Source organism: Indicator indicator, chromosome 9 (assembly GCF_027791375.1).
Source record: "Indicator indicator isolate 239-I01 chromosome 9, UM_Iind_1.1, whole genome shotgun sequence".
Classification (NCBI taxonomy): domain Eukaryota; kingdom Metazoa; phylum Chordata; class Aves; order Piciformes; family Indicatoridae; genus Indicator; species Indicator indicator.
The window spans coordinates 37,931,397-37,948,856 of record NC_072018.1 but is presented as its reverse complement, the minus strand read 5'-3'; the positions used below and the strand labels follow the sequence as shown (position 1 = coordinate 37,948,856).

General features: G+C 43.4%; 1 protein-coding gene across 3 annotated transcripts in view; it reads left to right on the top strand.

Moving 5' to 3' along the window:
• The window catches only part of NOL10 (nucleolar protein 10), a 42,946-nt gene that overhangs the window by 4,196 nt on the left and 21,290 nt on the right, over positions 1–17,460 (top strand). For 2 of the 3 annotated variants that reach the window (XM_054383413.1, XM_054383412.1), the window contains 8 exons: positions 3,091–3,227; positions 3,951–4,016; positions 5,380–5,440; positions 5,927–6,012; positions 6,361–6,439; positions 7,893–8,042; positions 10,168–10,234; positions 16,136–16,188. In XM_054383413.1, the coding sequence (XP_054239388.1) occupies positions 3,091–3,227; positions 3,951–4,016; positions 5,380–5,440; positions 5,927–6,012; positions 6,361–6,439; positions 7,893–8,042; positions 10,168–10,234; positions 16,136–16,188 (699 nt within the window). The remainder of the gene's footprint in view (positions 1–3,090; positions 3,228–3,950; positions 4,017–5,379; positions 5,441–5,926; positions 6,013–6,360; positions 6,440–7,892; positions 8,043–10,167; positions 10,235–16,135; positions 16,189–17,460) is intronic. The other variant, XM_054383415.1, reaches the window with a different exon arrangement.

The window sequence follows — 17,460 nt, the reverse complement described above, 5'->3', positions numbered from 1 at the left end:
AATTGTTTAATGTGTATTAAAATGTATTTTCACATATAGTAAGAGCAGTCGATCAACACAACTATTGGAACAGAAAAGCTTTTTTAAAAAGCATTAGGGCAAACATTTCTTGTACCTTCAAAATGTTGTTTGTTTCCTTTGTCTTGTTCTATTATACTTTGCCTTACCACTTCCAAAGTCTTTGGTCTGTAGTAGAGAAACATTTCAAATAGTGATCTGTCCTACAAACAAAATGAGGGAAATGGGATTAGTTAATTCTTTCATGACAACATTCAGTTGCCATCCCTTGTGACAAGTGCTACACAGACATTCCTTTTTGGAGAGGTGGGGTAGGTGTAGGTAAGTTGTTAGCCTGATTTGTTAGCAGTGTCTATGAAGGAGGTGATGATTGTGGAGAGAAGTACTGTCTGAAGGAAACAGGTTTTTTTTAGACCCTCAGCCCTGTTTCAGGCCCAGTAGAGTTGCTGCTTCTAACTGTATCACACTTGGATGCTTTCTTCAGCTGCAGCAGTTGATAAATAAAAGATGTTACCTCTTTCTGTAAACCTTGCTTTACTGATTCACCAGTTGTGTTCCTACTTAAGTTTGGAATCGAAGCATATAATTTTGCAGTGTTCACTAGGAAAAGCTTTTTTTTTTTATAACTTAAGTGTATATCTTAATAGTGAGATCTTGGCATTTCTGGTACAGGCTTGTTCAATACATATTGTCCTCTAGCCTTCTAGCTTTAGTCTTTCCAAAATCTTTCCCCTGTGAGAGATCCAAGAATGTGTGAAGAAGCAAAAGAAGTCAACTGAGACAGTGCAGGAGCCTCTCACTTGTCTGCCTGTGTGAGAATGTTTCTGGTTGCACAGCCCAAACAACTATTTAAGAGACTGGGACAAACACATCACATTGACTGGTGAGGAACAGCAGGGCTTGTGGGTGCCTTCAGCTGAAACTGCTGCTGTATTTTCAACTGAAGCTCTACTTTCACAGCTTAATACAAATTAAATTTTCAATTTAATTTTCTTGTAACTTACTAAATCATCACAAAGAAAACTATTTCAGGTAGCTGTCAGCGTTTTGAAAGTGTTAGAAGCAAGAGTATTTGAGAAATTACTCTTGGAATCATAAAAATATTGATGGGAAGAGACCTTTCAGATGTCAAAAACTGCAAGCATCCAGATTCACTGGATCTGTTGAAATGCTGCGTTACCTCATTACCTCACTATAAAAAATGTTTACTTCCTGTCCAACCTGCCCAGGAGAGTCTGAAATTGTCACTGTTGCTAGTGCAAAGGGTTTGATTCTTGTCTTTTCGTACCTGCACATCAGTTGCTGGCTGCTGTTAGGTTACCTTGCAGAGTGTTACTTGCCTGACTGAAGGATTCTTCCAGCCTTTCTTTGTTTGTTTTGTGTTCTGCCACTTGTCTGTCTTGATAGCTCTCTGTTTGCTCTCAATATCCCTTTTGACTTGGCGGACGCCACATTAGGGAGGACTTGCTGGTCAGTGAAGCGCTAGCCCGAATTGGTGCTTTCTCCATGTTACGTAAGGGAGGAATGTACAGAGATGAGTAAAGAGTACGGATGAAAATGAACTTCTGTCCTTTGCCTTTCCCAAGCTTCTCATTCTTATTAGCGTTGCCAACAATGCAGTCCAGTAACAGGAAATTTAAAATCCTCTCTCTGCTGCTTTAGAAGACGCGTGTCTGTACATAGCCTGAGCTAAACTGGCACCTTTTCTAGTCAAAACTAAATAGGGATGAGGCTCAGTCAAGAGCTGGCATGTGGTTATCCCTCTCACTTCACTCTTTGCATTGAAAATGCAGGAGTTTGGGCCAGAGCAGCTGTCCCTTCATCACACCGTGCCTGGCATGAGTGTGATACGGTGTGGGTGATGCTGCCTGTGTTTGGAGTGGGAAGAATTCCTTTGTGTGGGTATGAGTTGTGCCATGTGAAGTTGCCATCAGGACTCTAGGGGCAGGTTCCTGTTTTATTTACTAGTACAGATAAAGCCTTCTAGTAATGCCTCCCTGTGGGCTCTCCCAGGGCTGAGATGTTTACATTTCAGAGAGAAGCAATGTGCATGTATGGTGGGCAAACAATAAGGGAATGCACAAAGGTCCTTGCTGTTGTTTACTGGGACCCTGGTGTGTATTGGGATGTACTGATCTGCATGCTGCTGTGTGGTGGTTTGAAACTGTCTTTTTAATTTTTCCTTGCAAAGTTCAGAACAGAGAAAGTGAAAGAATGTAAATAAGTCACTATTGGGTGTAAGAAAGCAAAATAACGATTGTTCTAAACACTTCCATTGGATAGATAGAAATGTTTAAGAAGTATTACCCAAAACAAAGTAGGCATTCTGCACATTCTGCGTTCGGCAGTGGGGGCAGTTGCTGGGCTGTCTGGTTGCTGTTTCTTCTTCTCTTCTGGCTGAAGATAACACACTGACCTTGGCAGCTAAGTTAACAACTTTCTGCTCTAACTAAACTCTGCTTCTCTGTCCAAGGGGGTCTGGGGGGGAAGCTCCTGGGAGAGAGAGGCCCCTTTGGGAGGGTCCCCTTGGGGGGAAGCAAAGGGAGATCGGTTGTGCTTTTGTAATTTATATTTGTAAATGTTGTGAATTTTGTATATTTGTACATATTCATTGCATTTCATCTGCTTGTAAATACAGCTTTTCATTTGCTTCCAGACTGAGCTAGCCTGGTTATTGTCGGTGGGGGGGAATTTCAGCTCACACTGACACATGCTGTCTGCCTGGCATTGTACCTGGAGGAAATGAACCACTCCAGTGTCTGAGAGAAGTGCAGGTGTGAATTTTTGTGTGATATAACACTGAGATGCCTGGAGTGCTTCTGGCTGCACCATCACTTCCAGAATGTCACATACACTCTTCTGAATATTCATCTAATGTTTATTAATAAAGGTCTTTGCTGTGGCTAGTAAGAATATCGAGCACTAGTTGATTCTGTCATTTTGCTATGAAATATTTAAGTAAGCTGTGATGAACCTGTGTGAGCTTGAGAAGAAATCTCTGGAGTTGTGCTGTAAAATGAGGAGATTGTCATCTGCTTCTGTATGTTTCAGGGCTATCTGTTTTCATTTCAGATCGTCTTCTTGCAGTGTGGCAGGTTTGTGGAGTTCCATTCACAACATGGCCATTACTACAGGACAAGAATACCAAAGTTTGGTAGAGATTTCTCTTACCACTATCCATCATGTGACCTGTATTTTGTAGGAGCAAGGTATTGATTAACTGCAGCGTTTTGCTTCTCTTTTGCTAGCAATGTTTTCCTAGAATAAAATGAACATTAAAATACCAGGAAAGTTAAAAATTTGGCGTAGCAATTCCTTACTAGTTAGTAATGGAGGCTGCTTGGGAAGAGTGTGAAAGACTAAGATGAGTTCAGTTTCTTGTACTGAGACTTTTTTTTTTTTTTTTTTAAACAGGTACATCATAATTGCAAGCTTGTTACAAAAATTGTGATCCAGGGTACTGTTTTAGAAAGGCATTAGCATCTTAGCAAGGAAAATTAAATGAGTTTTTCTATCCTGGTTGGTGTTTTGTTGTCATTAAAGTGTGGGTCAAGTCACCAAAACAGAGTTTGAGAAGACATAGTAAAAATAAAATGAAGTCTTTAGGGTCTTGAACAGAATAAACAGTGATTCAAAATGTGATGTAAATCATGGGAAATTAGAAGATTTTAATAAATTAATTAATACCTCTTTTCCCTGGAAAAAGAATAATTGGCAAGATATTGCATTGTATTAAATATCTTTGAATGTGCACATTTCTCTCTAATTTTAACAGTGAAGGATATTTGTGCCTTAGATTTAGTGATGGGTTGTCTGAAACCAGTGTATTGGGTAAAATGAGGCTGTCAGCAAGGCTCTGTAACCTCTAACTTACAGCAGTGTTTCTCAGTATTGGCCAGAAAAAGGAATAATTTGGAATTTCCCCTTTGTAGCTCTGAAGTGTACAGGCTAAACCTGGAGCAAGGACGGTTCCTCAACTCCCTGCAGACGGAGGCTGCGTAAGTGATCTGTGCTGCAGGACATCTGCCTCACTTCCACCAGGTGGAAGCACACCATCACAGCTGGATGCTGCCCACACCACCAATGTGCTCAGCACTGCTGCCACAGCTGGGTGCTGCCTGCACCCCGTGGACTTGAAAGGGAACATATGCAGAGTCTTTATGTTCTGTAACTCTTTGTTCTCATTCTCTGGGTTTAATTGAGTGTTGTGGGGATGTTTTAAAGGTCTGCAGTATAGACTGGCAGTGGGCATTGTATAACTTCAGGGCACTGCAGCAATACTCAGACGCTATTGCTCAATTTAGCCATCGTACAGAGCTCTACCCACGGGGTATGTGCTTTCCCAGACATGTCTTTGTCTTTCTGTTCTTGGAGTAGCCCAGAGACAATTTGTGTATCTCCAGCATTTGCCTGAGTGTTTGAAAACCCCACTGGAGAAGAAGCTGAGTTTCTTTTATGTGGGGAGAAGCAGATGAGGAGAGACTGAAGTGGCTAGCGGGTAGGCAGCAGCGTGGTGGGTATGATGGCTTCATGGGCAAAGAAATGTTTAGGAAGTCTCAGTACAGAAACTGAGCAGCAGAAACAAAAAGGAGGAAAATCTTGCAATGGAAGAGTTGAGGGTGTAGTGTCCAATCTGAGTTAGATGAGCTTGACTTTGTGAGAAGATTGTGAGGTGAAGGAGCTGGATGAATTATAGAATTGGAGGTGAAGGGCTTTGAACACAAGTGGGGAAGTGCTGGGATGAGTGGTGTAGAGAGAAATAACCTGTTCTTGGGAAGACTTGTTGGAGTGCCCTGTTGAGAAACAGGATACTTGCTGGGGGAAAAGAAGGCAGGCCACCCATCAGAACGTGCTGGAGATGCAGGCTTCAGAACTGAGGTAATCGGGGAGCCCTCTTGACACAATTGAGTTGTTTAAGAATATAATGAGGCACTCATGTGGCAAGGCCAGGTGCCAGGTGGTGGTACGGGCAGAGAAAGGCAGAATTACTGAGTTCAGAGAGAACCTCAGAGCCTAGCCTTCTACTCAAGATTACACTGAGTACAGATGCATTTTCCCAGGGGATCTTAAACTCAGAGGATAGAAATCATCTGGGGGCAGCCCATTCCAGTACTTAATACTTTTACTCTGTAGATAATTGTCCTTCTATGAGTTGGAAGCTCACCTCTGTCAAGTCATCAGAACTGTCCCTGATGGCTCCAAATTCTCGATAAGCTCCTCTTAAGCATAGGAAGCTGCTCTTCGGTGGCCACCCATCCCTTTCCTCCAGCTGTTGCTTTTCCAGGATGAGCAGCAACCTTTTTAGCTGTTCATGTGTTTAATTATTCTGAGGTCATTAAACTCGACCCTTTTCTGTTTCAGAGAGATTAATGTCTGTGACATAAACCCTGTACACTTCCTGTTTGCTCTGGGGACGGCTGAGGTAAATTGCTGAGTTTGCATTCCTTTGAGGAAGGGGCAGTGGAGTTTGTTTCTTTTTTATAGTAGTTTGCATGAGGATAAGAAGAAATCACAAATGTAATTACTTGATTTGATCTCATTTGCTATATTAGGTATATAACAGTTAGGCAAGATGACTTCTCAGACCACAATGCAGATATGATTTCTCAGCTACCTTGTTTCCTGAGATGCTTGAGATTTTGCAGATGGGAGAGAAAATAATGTGGTTTTACTTCAGAGTAAATCTGCAGGAATTAGCTGGCATGTGTGCCCTGCTCATTTTTGGAAATGCGGTGCTAATGATTTTGATTTTTGGATCACATCAAAAGAAAGATTTGTAGAGCTTGTATGTCATCATTAAATCTGATTAATTATTCATAGATGAGATAACTCACAACTGGATGTGAATGTTGTCAGAACACCAGACATCTGCTGCGTCAGCTTGAAATGTATTTTCTGAACTCTTCAGGGTAAAGTGGAATGCTGGGATCCCAGAACAAGGACTCAAGTTGGGCTGCTGGACTGTGCTTTGAGCAGTGTGACAGCAGACACGGAGTGAGTAAAGGCTGCCTCCTGGAAACAGCTGCTTCTGTTTGTTCTGAAGTGTTGCTTTAGTAACAAGTCCTTCTTTGTGTGTGACTGACCTGCCCATGGTCCTCTCTGCTTGTTGCTAGTGTGAATAAAGGGCTTTCTTAGGCACAAAGGAGTCTCTTAGTTATTGATCTGAGGAGTAGTGCCCAATCTTTTACACAACTACAGGTTGGAAATGTAAACAGTGCAGCCTTTTGAAGTAGTATTTCTGAGTGCTGTGAACTAATTTGCCTTCCTTATCTGCACTGTTTAACATGTAAATCATTCTTTCAGTAAAGGATAATGTCTAACTGTAAGCATTGTGCTTTGCAGGATAGAGGGTTTGCCATCCATTTCAGCACTGAAATTTGATGGAGCTTTGAATATGGCTGTTGGAACATCTACTGGGCAGGTATACTTAACTACATCTACAGTAGTTCTTAGAAGATCCTGTTCCTGCCATTTCCAATCCAAGTGGCTGTATGCTGAGTGCATTTACTGTAAATACAGAGGTGCCTGTTAATGCAAGTGTTTAGAAGAGCATAAATTACATGAGTAGAGTAGTAACAGTGGTTTTTTAAACTGCACTTTGCTGCAGGGACCACTCACAGTTATCACATCCTCCTTAACTTCAAATTTTGCTTATGACTGAAGGTGAAGGAATCAGGTGTGTGGGGAGGCTGCTGCCTTTTGAGGCCATCAGGATCATCTCAGTACTTGTGTAGAACTCTCCCTTACCTTGGTGGTGGCTCAGAAAGCAGAAATGAGTGATGTTATCCTGGCTTTGCAGGGGCTGTGACAAATTCTGGGACACTTTCTAAAAACAATCCCCTGCCCAGTGCAAGAAATAGTGACGAGTAAGTGGGAAGAGGAGTTTCAAATTTAGCATGCTTGTTTTTACCAAAGATGCCTTTTGTAACTACAATCTGGTGTGCAATGGGCAGAGTTTCACACTGGGTCTCAGTGGGGTGTAGATGTGGTGCTTAGGGATATGATTTAGTGGTGGACTGGGTAGCGTTGGGTTCAAGGTCTTTGCCAGGCTAAGTGATTCTGTGATTCTTTCAATAATTGTTCTTACTGTTTCATCTTTCTGTGAGAGATGATTTAGATTAATTTACAAATGTGATGGCAACACAGTGGAGTAGGGACTTTTTTTGCCTTCAGCAGTGTCTTAGTGCATTTAGAAAGCTGTAACTTGTTCAATAGCAGATACAGATGCTTACAGCTCTTAAGCTGTACTTGCCATGATACTATGATTTGTCAGGCAAGGTTTATTGGAGACTAGTATCTGTTCAACAAAAATATATTAATAAAAATATATTCTCCCCTGGAATTAGTATTCACACTTTACATGTAAAAGATTTAAGGTCTTTCTTGAGTTCCACAGGAAACTTTGGAGATAAAAATGCATGTTTCTGGAAGACAAGGCCCGCAGTCTCGACATTTACATTCTGTGGTGGTGTGCTGAGTGAAAGTGGCTCTCACAGGATGCCAAAGGGAGCTGAGAACTAAATCCTGTTAGAAAAGCAGTACAAACTTAAAGTGAAATATGGATAATTGAGAAACCTGAAAAGCCTTGAAAACGGTTCATTTTTTTCAATAGAAATTGAAAAGGAAGGTGGTGAGCTCTTAAATTTGCTTTTGAATTTTTTCTAGACTGAAGCATGCTGTGATTAAACCCCACTGCCAGCATAGCTGGGCTCCCATCATAAGCCCTTTTCAGAGAGCAGAATTACATTTTCTATGTCCCATCCGTGTATTTAAGTAAAGTCTCAAATTCAGCTAAATCTTTAGTGAAGATCTGGTGTGTGTTTTCCTCTTGACCTTGCAGTGTTGCAGGTTTCATCTGTCTCTTGCTCTTGAAGGTTTTGCTGTATGATCTCCGGTCTAGCAACCCACTGATAGTCAAAGATCACCACTATGGGCTGCCCATCAAGTCAGTTCAGTTTCAGCCTCAGCTGGATTTGATTCTCTCTGCAGACTCTCGAATCATAAAGATGTGGAACAAAGACACAGTAAGTGTTCATCTTGCTGCTTGCAGATTTCTGAATTTTCACTTCTTTTCATGCAGCTTGAATAATAAAGCTGAAATTCAGAGCAGGAAGTTGGGTTTTTCGTGTGTTCTAATTTCCACAGCATTTTAGTCTGCCAGACTGACTAAACCAGCATCTGGGAGCTTAATCAGCAGGCTGTCAGGTATCAAGATGCAGTCCTAGGAATTTTTTAACTGTTTATATGTGTCTGCCTGGGGTGCTTCTCTCAGCAGGAAGGTTTGAACATACAAAGCACTATCCTAGCCACTGCCCTGGTTTGTGTATTGACCATCCCTGGTTAGGATGTTACATGGCAGAACCTGATCATTGCAGCTCTCTGCTAGAGAGGGGCTGGTGTCATCTTATCACCTGTTAAAGCCAGATGCTGCTTAATTGCACTGTTGAACAGACACTGTGCCTGGGTGCAGAGCAATGTGTGCTGTGCTGTAGCATCTTCGTCCCTGCCTTTTGTACCTCTAAGTGCAATGGAAACCTCTCTTCCATTATATCATGCTGTTCTTTTATCTTCCTGGCCATAACGCTTGCCCCAGAGATTCCCAGAAGCACTGGAGTGCTTCCCTCAGTTTGAGGTCCTCTTTCTTCAGTGGTGTGCCTTTTAAAAAGGTTCGGTCTCTGCTTTTCTGGCTTTGCAGTGAAATGTACCAGGAGCAGTTGCAGTTCAGAGGCCCTTTTTTTGCTGACTGTTTTAGGCAGTTGTTTCTCTCAGTGATTTTATGTAAACTTTCAACATCCTCTTATTTTTCTATGTGATTACAAGCAGTTTTTTGTAAGCTTCTCTGCACTTATTTTTAATTGTCTAAAAGAAGGAATAAATTATTGTTTAAAAGAGCAAATTATTATTTGAAACATCTGCAGTGGCCTCTTCCCATTTTTCCCAGGTAGATGCATTTCTCTAATTGAGAATGAAGCACTGTAAGGCTTGTCAGGTGGCCTCTTCAGTGGCAAGGCAAAGATAGGTTTGGACTCCTTCCTAGAGTGTGTTCCAGCTGGCTCCATCTCTCACAGATGTTGGTTCCTGACTATCTCTGGCTGGGAACCAGCTGCAGAGGCAGACTGCAGGGTGGAGAGCATCTGGCTTGATACCAGAATAGCCCCATGCTGAGACGTGCCTTGGGGTGGGGAGGAGAAGGCTTTTGTCTGCTAAGACCAGGGTGATTAATCACCGGGGAGAGACCAGGGGTGGGTGGGGTAACAGCATGTAACTGGGAGGGAAAGCAAGGGCCCAGAAAGGTAGGTGGGATTGCTGCAGGGTAAGAAAAAGGAGAAATGGGATCAAATTTGCTCTGTCCTGTCCCTCATTTAGAACTGGGTAGACATGTACTCTCATGCTTCAGGTTCTGTGGCCCAGCTCTTGGAGACTCTTCCTTTACTGGCTGTCTCGTGAGTTGGCTTTTAAAAGCACCTGTATTTTGTCTGGCTTTTTCAGACTCTCTTCCAATTTTTTTTTTTTTTTGGGGGGGGGGCAGGGAATATTGCTACCTGCTTTTACTTTTCTCAAGTATCTTCAATTCTAATCTAAGCTAGATAGATAAAAGTAGTAAAAGCAGTGTTATATTTTGACCTCTTTAATGCTAAGGCTACAAATAAAGTGTTGAGCTATATTTCATTTCATGTCAACATGAGCAGGGTGGAAGAACCAAGCTCCAGAATCCAATTCTTTCAGTCCACGGTTTCAGCTAAGGATACTTGCCAAAATAAAATTATTTAAAGCTACCACGTTCACAGCTGAAGAAAATGAGGGTTACACTGACAATGTGCCAGAAATTTGTGGTCCTCGCCCTCCCTTTTGAATAAAAGATGAAAATAAATGTGTCAGATTATCACAGAAGTGTGAGCTGTACCTGGCTGTGTCTTCAGTAGCCAGTAGGCCATACTTCCCTAAGAGATGAGAGCAGGGACAGGAACACAACATTGAGTTTCCTGCATTCAGACACTTAAACAATATTTTGTTGTTCTGCAAAATCTGTTGCATCTTTATTCCATCATTTTTTCTTAGCTTCTATAACGGCTATTCTTAATGTTTAGATATACTGAATCTAATGACATTGTTGGAGTTCTTGAATCTCTTTTGTTCCTACAACTCCAGGGGAAGATATTTACTTCAATGGAGCCAGAACATGATATCAATGATGTCTGCCTGTATCCAAACTCAGGTATGTTAGACACATTACTGTCTTCAGTTTGAAAGGGAAAGCTTGTGTTAGCTTGATTTTTTTTTTCTGTGACGGGAATTAGATCTGCTTTGTTCTTTGACAGAGCTAGGAAGAAAGTGTCAGTAGTGTTGTTCCCTCTGCATCTGTGTTAACTCAGAGCCCCTGCAGTTAACTGACAGCACAGTAGCTTCTGAGTGATTGACCTTTCTTGCTCTTTCAAATAGCTGAAGTATTTCACTTCATAAAAATAGCCATTTTGGCCTTTTGTTGCTGCCAAGTCCCAGATGAGTGAGGGCTTGCTTTCTAGAGCTGGGAAAAATCTCTTTACAGCAAGTTACAAATGTTTGCAAGTGTTTCCCTCTATCTGATCTTTCCTGGTTTCATGTACAGCATTTGCTGTGCCCTCCCTTAGGCTTAATACTTTAAGTGTAGATTCCCAAGTGCACACATCTGGATGCTTTCAGGGAGTGCTTTTGAATTTCCTGCATCTCAGTGTTATTTTTAGAGGTCAAACCTGAAGGTCACTCTTAACCAAGGTTTCCAGTTCCCACCTTTAGGAGTAAAAATGTTTTACAGTGGTGGTTGTCTGTGCACACATGCTTTTGCTGTACCTCAGAATTCCCTGCTTGAGCTGAGTTGCTTAGTTCTTTACTATGAGATGCTTACTTCCTTTTTAGAAAGCACTACTGAAAAAAGAAGTAATCAAATTTAGGGCCACTGGGATGGTACAGGGACAAACTTGATTCAGGGAATGTCTATGCTGCAAACTCAGCTATTATCTTAATTTTAGAGAAGGGTAGCAATGAAGACAGAGTGGCTTGGCCTTTAGTTCATACTAGGAGCTCAGATTCAAGATTGTGTGGATAAGCGAGTTTGAGATTTCTAATGAGTTAAAACTTAAATGTGGGGGTTTTGCCAACTTCAATTAAGAATGAATAGGGTTGTTTGGTTTCTTTGGTTTGTTTGGTTTTGGTGAGATGAGCGCTTCCATGCTGGTCCCGGCTAGAGATGGTGAGCATTTCTGACCCTGTGCAGCAGCAAAACTGTAATGGTCTGCAGGACCTTCTGCATGAAAATGCTGACTCATGCCCAGGATGCTCAGGTCTAGCCCCCTTTGGAGCATAATGGTCTTTCACATTGGGCTAGGATTTTTCTGACCAGTCAGAGACATTGACACCATTCTTATTTCTGTTCCTATGTTTTTTTTCTGTATCAAAGTGCCAGAAACTATGTAAGCAAACAATAGAAGCCTGCCAAAACAAGGACTGCATGGTGTGATGCTGCGGATCCATCTTGGGTGTTTTTGAGAATATCTGTGTGCTAACAATGTGAACTGTGCCACAATGGAGCTAGACAAACCACATCTCTCACTTGCAGCAGTGGCTAGAGAGAGGTTGAGTGAATTATCTTCAGCATTTCATCTAGGTTCCACTTTTGAGCTTACTGCTTTGATGCAAAAGAGAACCCAAAATTAACACCCACGCGGCACTGATAATGAAGGGATCACGACAGGGAGTGAAACAAAAGTTATGTAAGAGTGTAGAATCTTAGCATAACTGAGCTTGGAAGGAACCTCTGAAAGTTGTGTATTTGCCACTCAAAGTTGCACCAAATTTGGAGTTAGATCCAGCTTCAAAATCTGATCAAGTTGCTCAGGTTATAATCACTCAACTCTGGAGGCTCTGTAACCCCTGTGGTATGTGGACATGCTGCCTCGAGTGCTTTTGCAGAAATTATTTTCGTGAGGTTCCACAGGAAGAGTCTTGCAATGCACACACAATAGTGATCTAGGTTGTGCCCTGCAGTTCTGCTTCTGTGTCCTCCTTCAGTTCTGCTTTGCTTCTTGTTCTTTCTTCAGCCGTATCTGTAGGGGTGCAGGTTGATGTCTTCTGGTAAAAACTGTTGTGGGATGAAAACTAGGACGTATTATGTAACCCTCAAACTAGTGGAGTGAAGAGATTTGAGCTAAGAGATGGTGCACTGCATGTTTGTCATATACACTGTTACTCCAGAATTTGAGATGCCTGGCACCACCTCGTGCCCATTTGGAATGTTAAGAATAATAACAATTAACACCTGAAAATAAGGAAATACTTTCAGTAGTAGGAGCTTACAGTTGTGGAAAGCTGGAAATGCAGTATCATTGGAATCCCAGTGTGGCTGTGGCTTAGCCCTCTCACTTGGGACCCCAGCATTCTCAGTCTTGCCAGGCCAGCATGGCACAGGAAACGTGAGAGACCCTTGTCTGGCTTGGTATGGAACTGCTGCTCATGCCCATGCCCTCTCCTCACCCTTAGGAAATGGTTTTAACACTGCATTGTCACAATTATTTAAAAAAAGAGATGAAAAATGGAAAGTTGGGAAAGTGAAAGTGAATTTGTAACCGAAATCATTCTGTGCTGTTTTTGAAATGGTGGCTGCAGGAGAGAACATGGTAAGTACAGATGTCATCTGCTGGGACTTCTGTAAGGCCTTTGGCCTGATTCCTCATAACACTCTTGTCTCTGAATCAGAGATAAGAGATTTGATTGGTGCAGTGTGGTGGATGAACAATTGGTAGGATGGCTGTATCCAGAGGGTAGCTTGGTGCAGACACCACCAACCCCAGTGGTGCAATTGATGTGCCTGAGGGACACGATGCCAGCCAGGGGTACCTGGACAAGCTCAATAAATAGGCCCGTGTGAACCTCAGGAGGTTCAAGAAGGCCAAGCGCAAGGTCCTGCACCAGCATCAGGGCAATCCCTTGTATCAGTATGGGCTGGGGGATGAAGGTATTGAAAGTAGCCCTGCAGAGAAGGACTTGAAGGGAGTACTGGTGGATGAAAAGCTGAATGTGAGCTGGCAGTGTGTAGCAGCTAGTATCCTGGTCTGCATCAAAAGAAGTGTATCCAGCAGGTTGAGGGACCTGAGACCTTACCTAGAGTCCTGTGTCTAGTTCTGGAGTCCTCAGCAGAAGACAGACATGGACCTCTTGGACCTCTTCTCTGAAAAAGAGGTCTTTGCATTTTAAATTGATCAAACTAGACTGCTGTGTAGCTTCTTAGGACGTGGTCTCTCTTGCCATAAAAATTGGTTAAAAGTAACAAGCTGAAGCAATGAAAATGCCTAGAGCAGACTTCTCCTTCCAGAGTCATTCCTGTTTCACACCCTTCTGTCTCCCCTGCAGCGTAAGCCTGCCCAGGTACTGTTTTGAAGTCTGGTTTCCTTCCTTTAGATATTACAGAATCACAGAATCAACCAGGTTGGAAGAGACCTCCAAGATCATCAAGTCCAACCAATCACCTAACCCTAATTAATCACCTAGACCATGGCATGAAGTGCCTCATCCAGTCTTTTCTTAAACGCCTCCAGGATGTCGACCCCACCACCTCCCTGGGCAGCCCATTCCAATGGGCAATCTCTCTTTCTGTGAAGACTCTCAGAGAGGAGGCTTTCTCTTTGCTGCCATCTTGGAAGCACCTGCAGAACTGATTGCTGTCCTCTTTAGTGATTCACAGTCGGTGAGCAGTGCTTTGTCTCCTGTAGTAGCAGTGGCATGCTGATGTCCTAAGGGAGCCTGTAAAGTGTCTGCTGTTGTGTGTCCCTGTGCCTGCAGCCTGCACACTTGTTCCTTACAGTGCCAGCAAACCGTTCCAGAGATGGTTTTTAGCCTCAGTTTGCTGACTAAGCTTTCACAAGTTTCCTGCCTTGCCAGGAAAGCAAGCCCCCTGTTCTCTGACATTCAAAGTCCAACTGCATTTTGTATTTTAATGAAAGGATTAGGGAGGAAGGATTACTCCACCCATGTTAATTGTGTTCCTCTAGTTGGGTGTAAATTATATTTCTGCCCTTCAGGTATGTAGTAATTGACCCAATTATTCATAGCCTCAGTGGCATAAGTTACAGTGCTTTTAGATCAGAATGTTTTCTAACCTGATTGCTCTTTTTTTTTTGTACACCACCTCTGCTATGATCTGGTGATCAGTTATGCTGGAAAGACAAAGCTGAGCTAAACACCTGCCTGATGCCTTTGCTACCTTTCTGTAGAAGGGAATTGAGCTTGCATGAAGTCTTGTGGCAGTTGGAAATTTTCCATGGGTCTTAATATTTCTTCTGTAGTTTCTTTATATTCAGAATATTTACAATGTTGATGGGGTTTCCTCCGTATACTCAGAGACGTTTCAAGTCTGACACCTGGCTCAGTTGGCTGTATGTCCCTGTTCCTGCCTTTGAAGCCATCATATCCTGTCTCTCTGAGAAGCTGCTGCTGTGTTGGTTTCCTGAGATGAAATATAAAAAAGGTGTAAATCATGCTAGGGTTTGTGACTTTGTTTAGACTGTAGTTGTGTGATTACGAGCAAAACAAAAAGCAGAACTCCTTTGTATGAATGATATAAGTTTATACCCAAGGTAGGTTTTGAGTGCCATACTAACTGGATTTGATCTGACAGTATTATGGGGTGAGCTCTTTAAGTCTGCTATGAAAATTTGCAGGCTGCAGTTGTCTTGATTGTTGATTGAAGTGGTGATGAATAGTTAAGATGGAGAACAAAACAGGATCATAGAATCACTTCGGTTGGGAGAGACCTCTAAAGGTCACCTAGTCCAACTCCCCTGTGGTCATCAGGACATCTGCAACCAGAGCAGGTTGCTAAAAACCCCAAACAACCTGACCTGGAATGGTTCCAGGGATGGGACATCTCCCACCACTCTGGGAAACCCGTGCCAGTGTTTCACCACACACAATGTAAAAAAACCAAGAGCGTTTCCCTTATCTAGTTTAAATCTGCCCACTTTTAGTTTGAAACCATCATTCCTTGTCCTGTTGCAACAGGCCCTGCTAAAAGGGCTATCCCCATCTGCCTACAAGGCCCCTTAAGTATTGAAAGGCTACTCCCTGCTCTATTCTCCAGTCTGTCAACATTTCCTCATAGGAGAGGTGTTCCAGCACTGATCCATTTTGCGGTCCACCTCTGGACCTACTCCAACACATCTGTTCTTTGGCTGAGGATGCCAGAGCTGGCCACAAGACCCCAGGTGAGGTCTGAGCAGAGGGAAAGAGTCACCTCTCTCAGCCTGCTAGACTCACTCCTTTTGATGCAGCCCAGGATTCAGCTGGCCTGGTGGGCTGCGAGTGCATGTTGCCAGTTCACATCCAGCTTTACATCTACCAGCACTCCCTCCCAAGCTGTCCTGCACAGGGCTGCTCCCAGTCCCTTCATCCCCCAGCCTGTGTTGATACAAGGGATTCCCTGATGCTGGTGCAGGACCTTGCCCTTGGCCTTCTTGAACCTTCCAGGGTTCACATAGGCCCATTTCTTGAGCTTGTCCAGGTCCCTCTGGCTGGCATTGTGTCCCTCAGGATGCTCTTGATCCTACTGTGTCATCGGTAAAGGTATTAAAGTGTACTGGTCCCAGTACAGGCCCCTGAGGGGCACCACTTGTCACCAACCTCTGTCTGGACATCAGGCCATTGACCACTACCCTCTGGATATGACCATCCTACTAATTGCTTTTCCACCAAATAGTCCAACATCCCAACAGGGATGAATGTGCAGGGAAGGATGCTCTGTGAGGTGTGTTGCTGCCAGACCTGTCTTTCCTTAGTGTTTGATGCAACCCTTTGTTGTGGGTCCCATTGCAGATCAAGAACATGGACTATAAGCTACAGGCACTGGGATTTCACTTCTCCTTACCTAGTTCCTGGAGGGGACCCTACAGGTTGCCATTCCATTATGCTTTTTTTTTTCTTTTGGTGCCAGCAAGTTTTCTACTTTCTCCACTTTTCCTGGGAAGGTATTTGAAGTCTTATGAACAGATCTACTTCTGTGAATGAAATGCCTCAGGTATATCCATTTGTTTAAAAAAGCAGTGTTACCCCCTCGTGCCCAGTGTTTTTAAATGTGTGCCTCTCTTTTCAGGAATGCTGATGACTGCCAATGAAGCCCCTAAAATGAATATCTATTATATACCAGTAAGTAAGACTCTTTCAAACCTTGGTTGTTTGGTGCCAAGTATTCATGTTGGAAAATTACTTCTGCAAATTCATGGCTCCATTCACTGACTTTTCATGAGAAGGTAAATTTAAGCCAACCATCGTTTAGTAATTCAATAAGATACATCAGTAAAAAACCAGCCTGCCTGTAACTGGCCTTTTCCCACCAGTTCCAAACCAGCAGCAGTAGGAAATTGAAGTGGGCTTTTGATAGCTGTGTTCTCCCCCAGCCCTCCCCAAATGATCTTGACAGCACTGAAGATGGAGATTTGTCAGTGCATGGTTTCCTTTGTGGGATAGGTGCTATTTACCTGTTGATTCAGCAAGGCTTTTGCTACCATCTCTCATAGGTAACTCAAGAACGGTGTATTAGATGATGATGTGGGTTGGTAACTGGCTCAATGGCAGAGTTCAGGGGGTTGTGATCAGTGCCACGGAGTCCAGTTGGAGGCCTGTGACCACTGATGTTCCCCAGGGATCAGTGCTGGATCCAGTTTCATTCAGTGATCTTCATCAATGGGTGAGGAGATTGAGTGGACTCTCAGCAAGTTTGCTGATGATACCAAAGTGGAGGATTGGCTGACAGCCGTTAGACTGTGCTGCCATCCATCCAGATCTGGACAGGCTGCAGAGCTGGGGGAGGAGCCTCATCAAGTTCAAAAAGGACAAGTGCAGAGTCCTGCATCTGGGCAGGAATAACACCAGGTACCAGTACAGACTAGGGGTTGTCCTGCTAGGAGGTAGCTTCATGGAGAAAGGCCTTGGAGTCCTAGTGATGGGTGAGAAGCTGGACTTGAGCAGGCAGTGTGGGCTTGCAGCATGGAAGGTAAATCGCATCCTGGGCTGCATCAAAAGATGCATTGCCAGCAGATGCAGAGAGGTGATTCTGCCACTTTGCTCTGGTGAGACCTCAACTGGAGTGCTGTGTCCAGGTCTGGAGCCCCCAATATAGGAAGGACATGGACCTGATGGAGCAGGTCCAGAGGAGGGCCACAAAAATGATCAAGGGATTGGAGCAGCTCTGCTATGGGGACAGGCTGAGGGAGGGTGTTCAGGCTGAGGGTGTTCAGCCTGGAGAGGAGAAGGCTCTGGGGAGATCTAATAGCAGCCTGCTAGTACCTGAAGGGGCTACAAGAAGGCTGCAGAGCAACTGTTTGCAAAGGACTGCAGTGACAGGACGAGGGGCAATGGCTTCAAACTAGAGCAGAGCAGATTTAGGTTGGCTGTTAGGAACAGGTTCTTTAATATGAG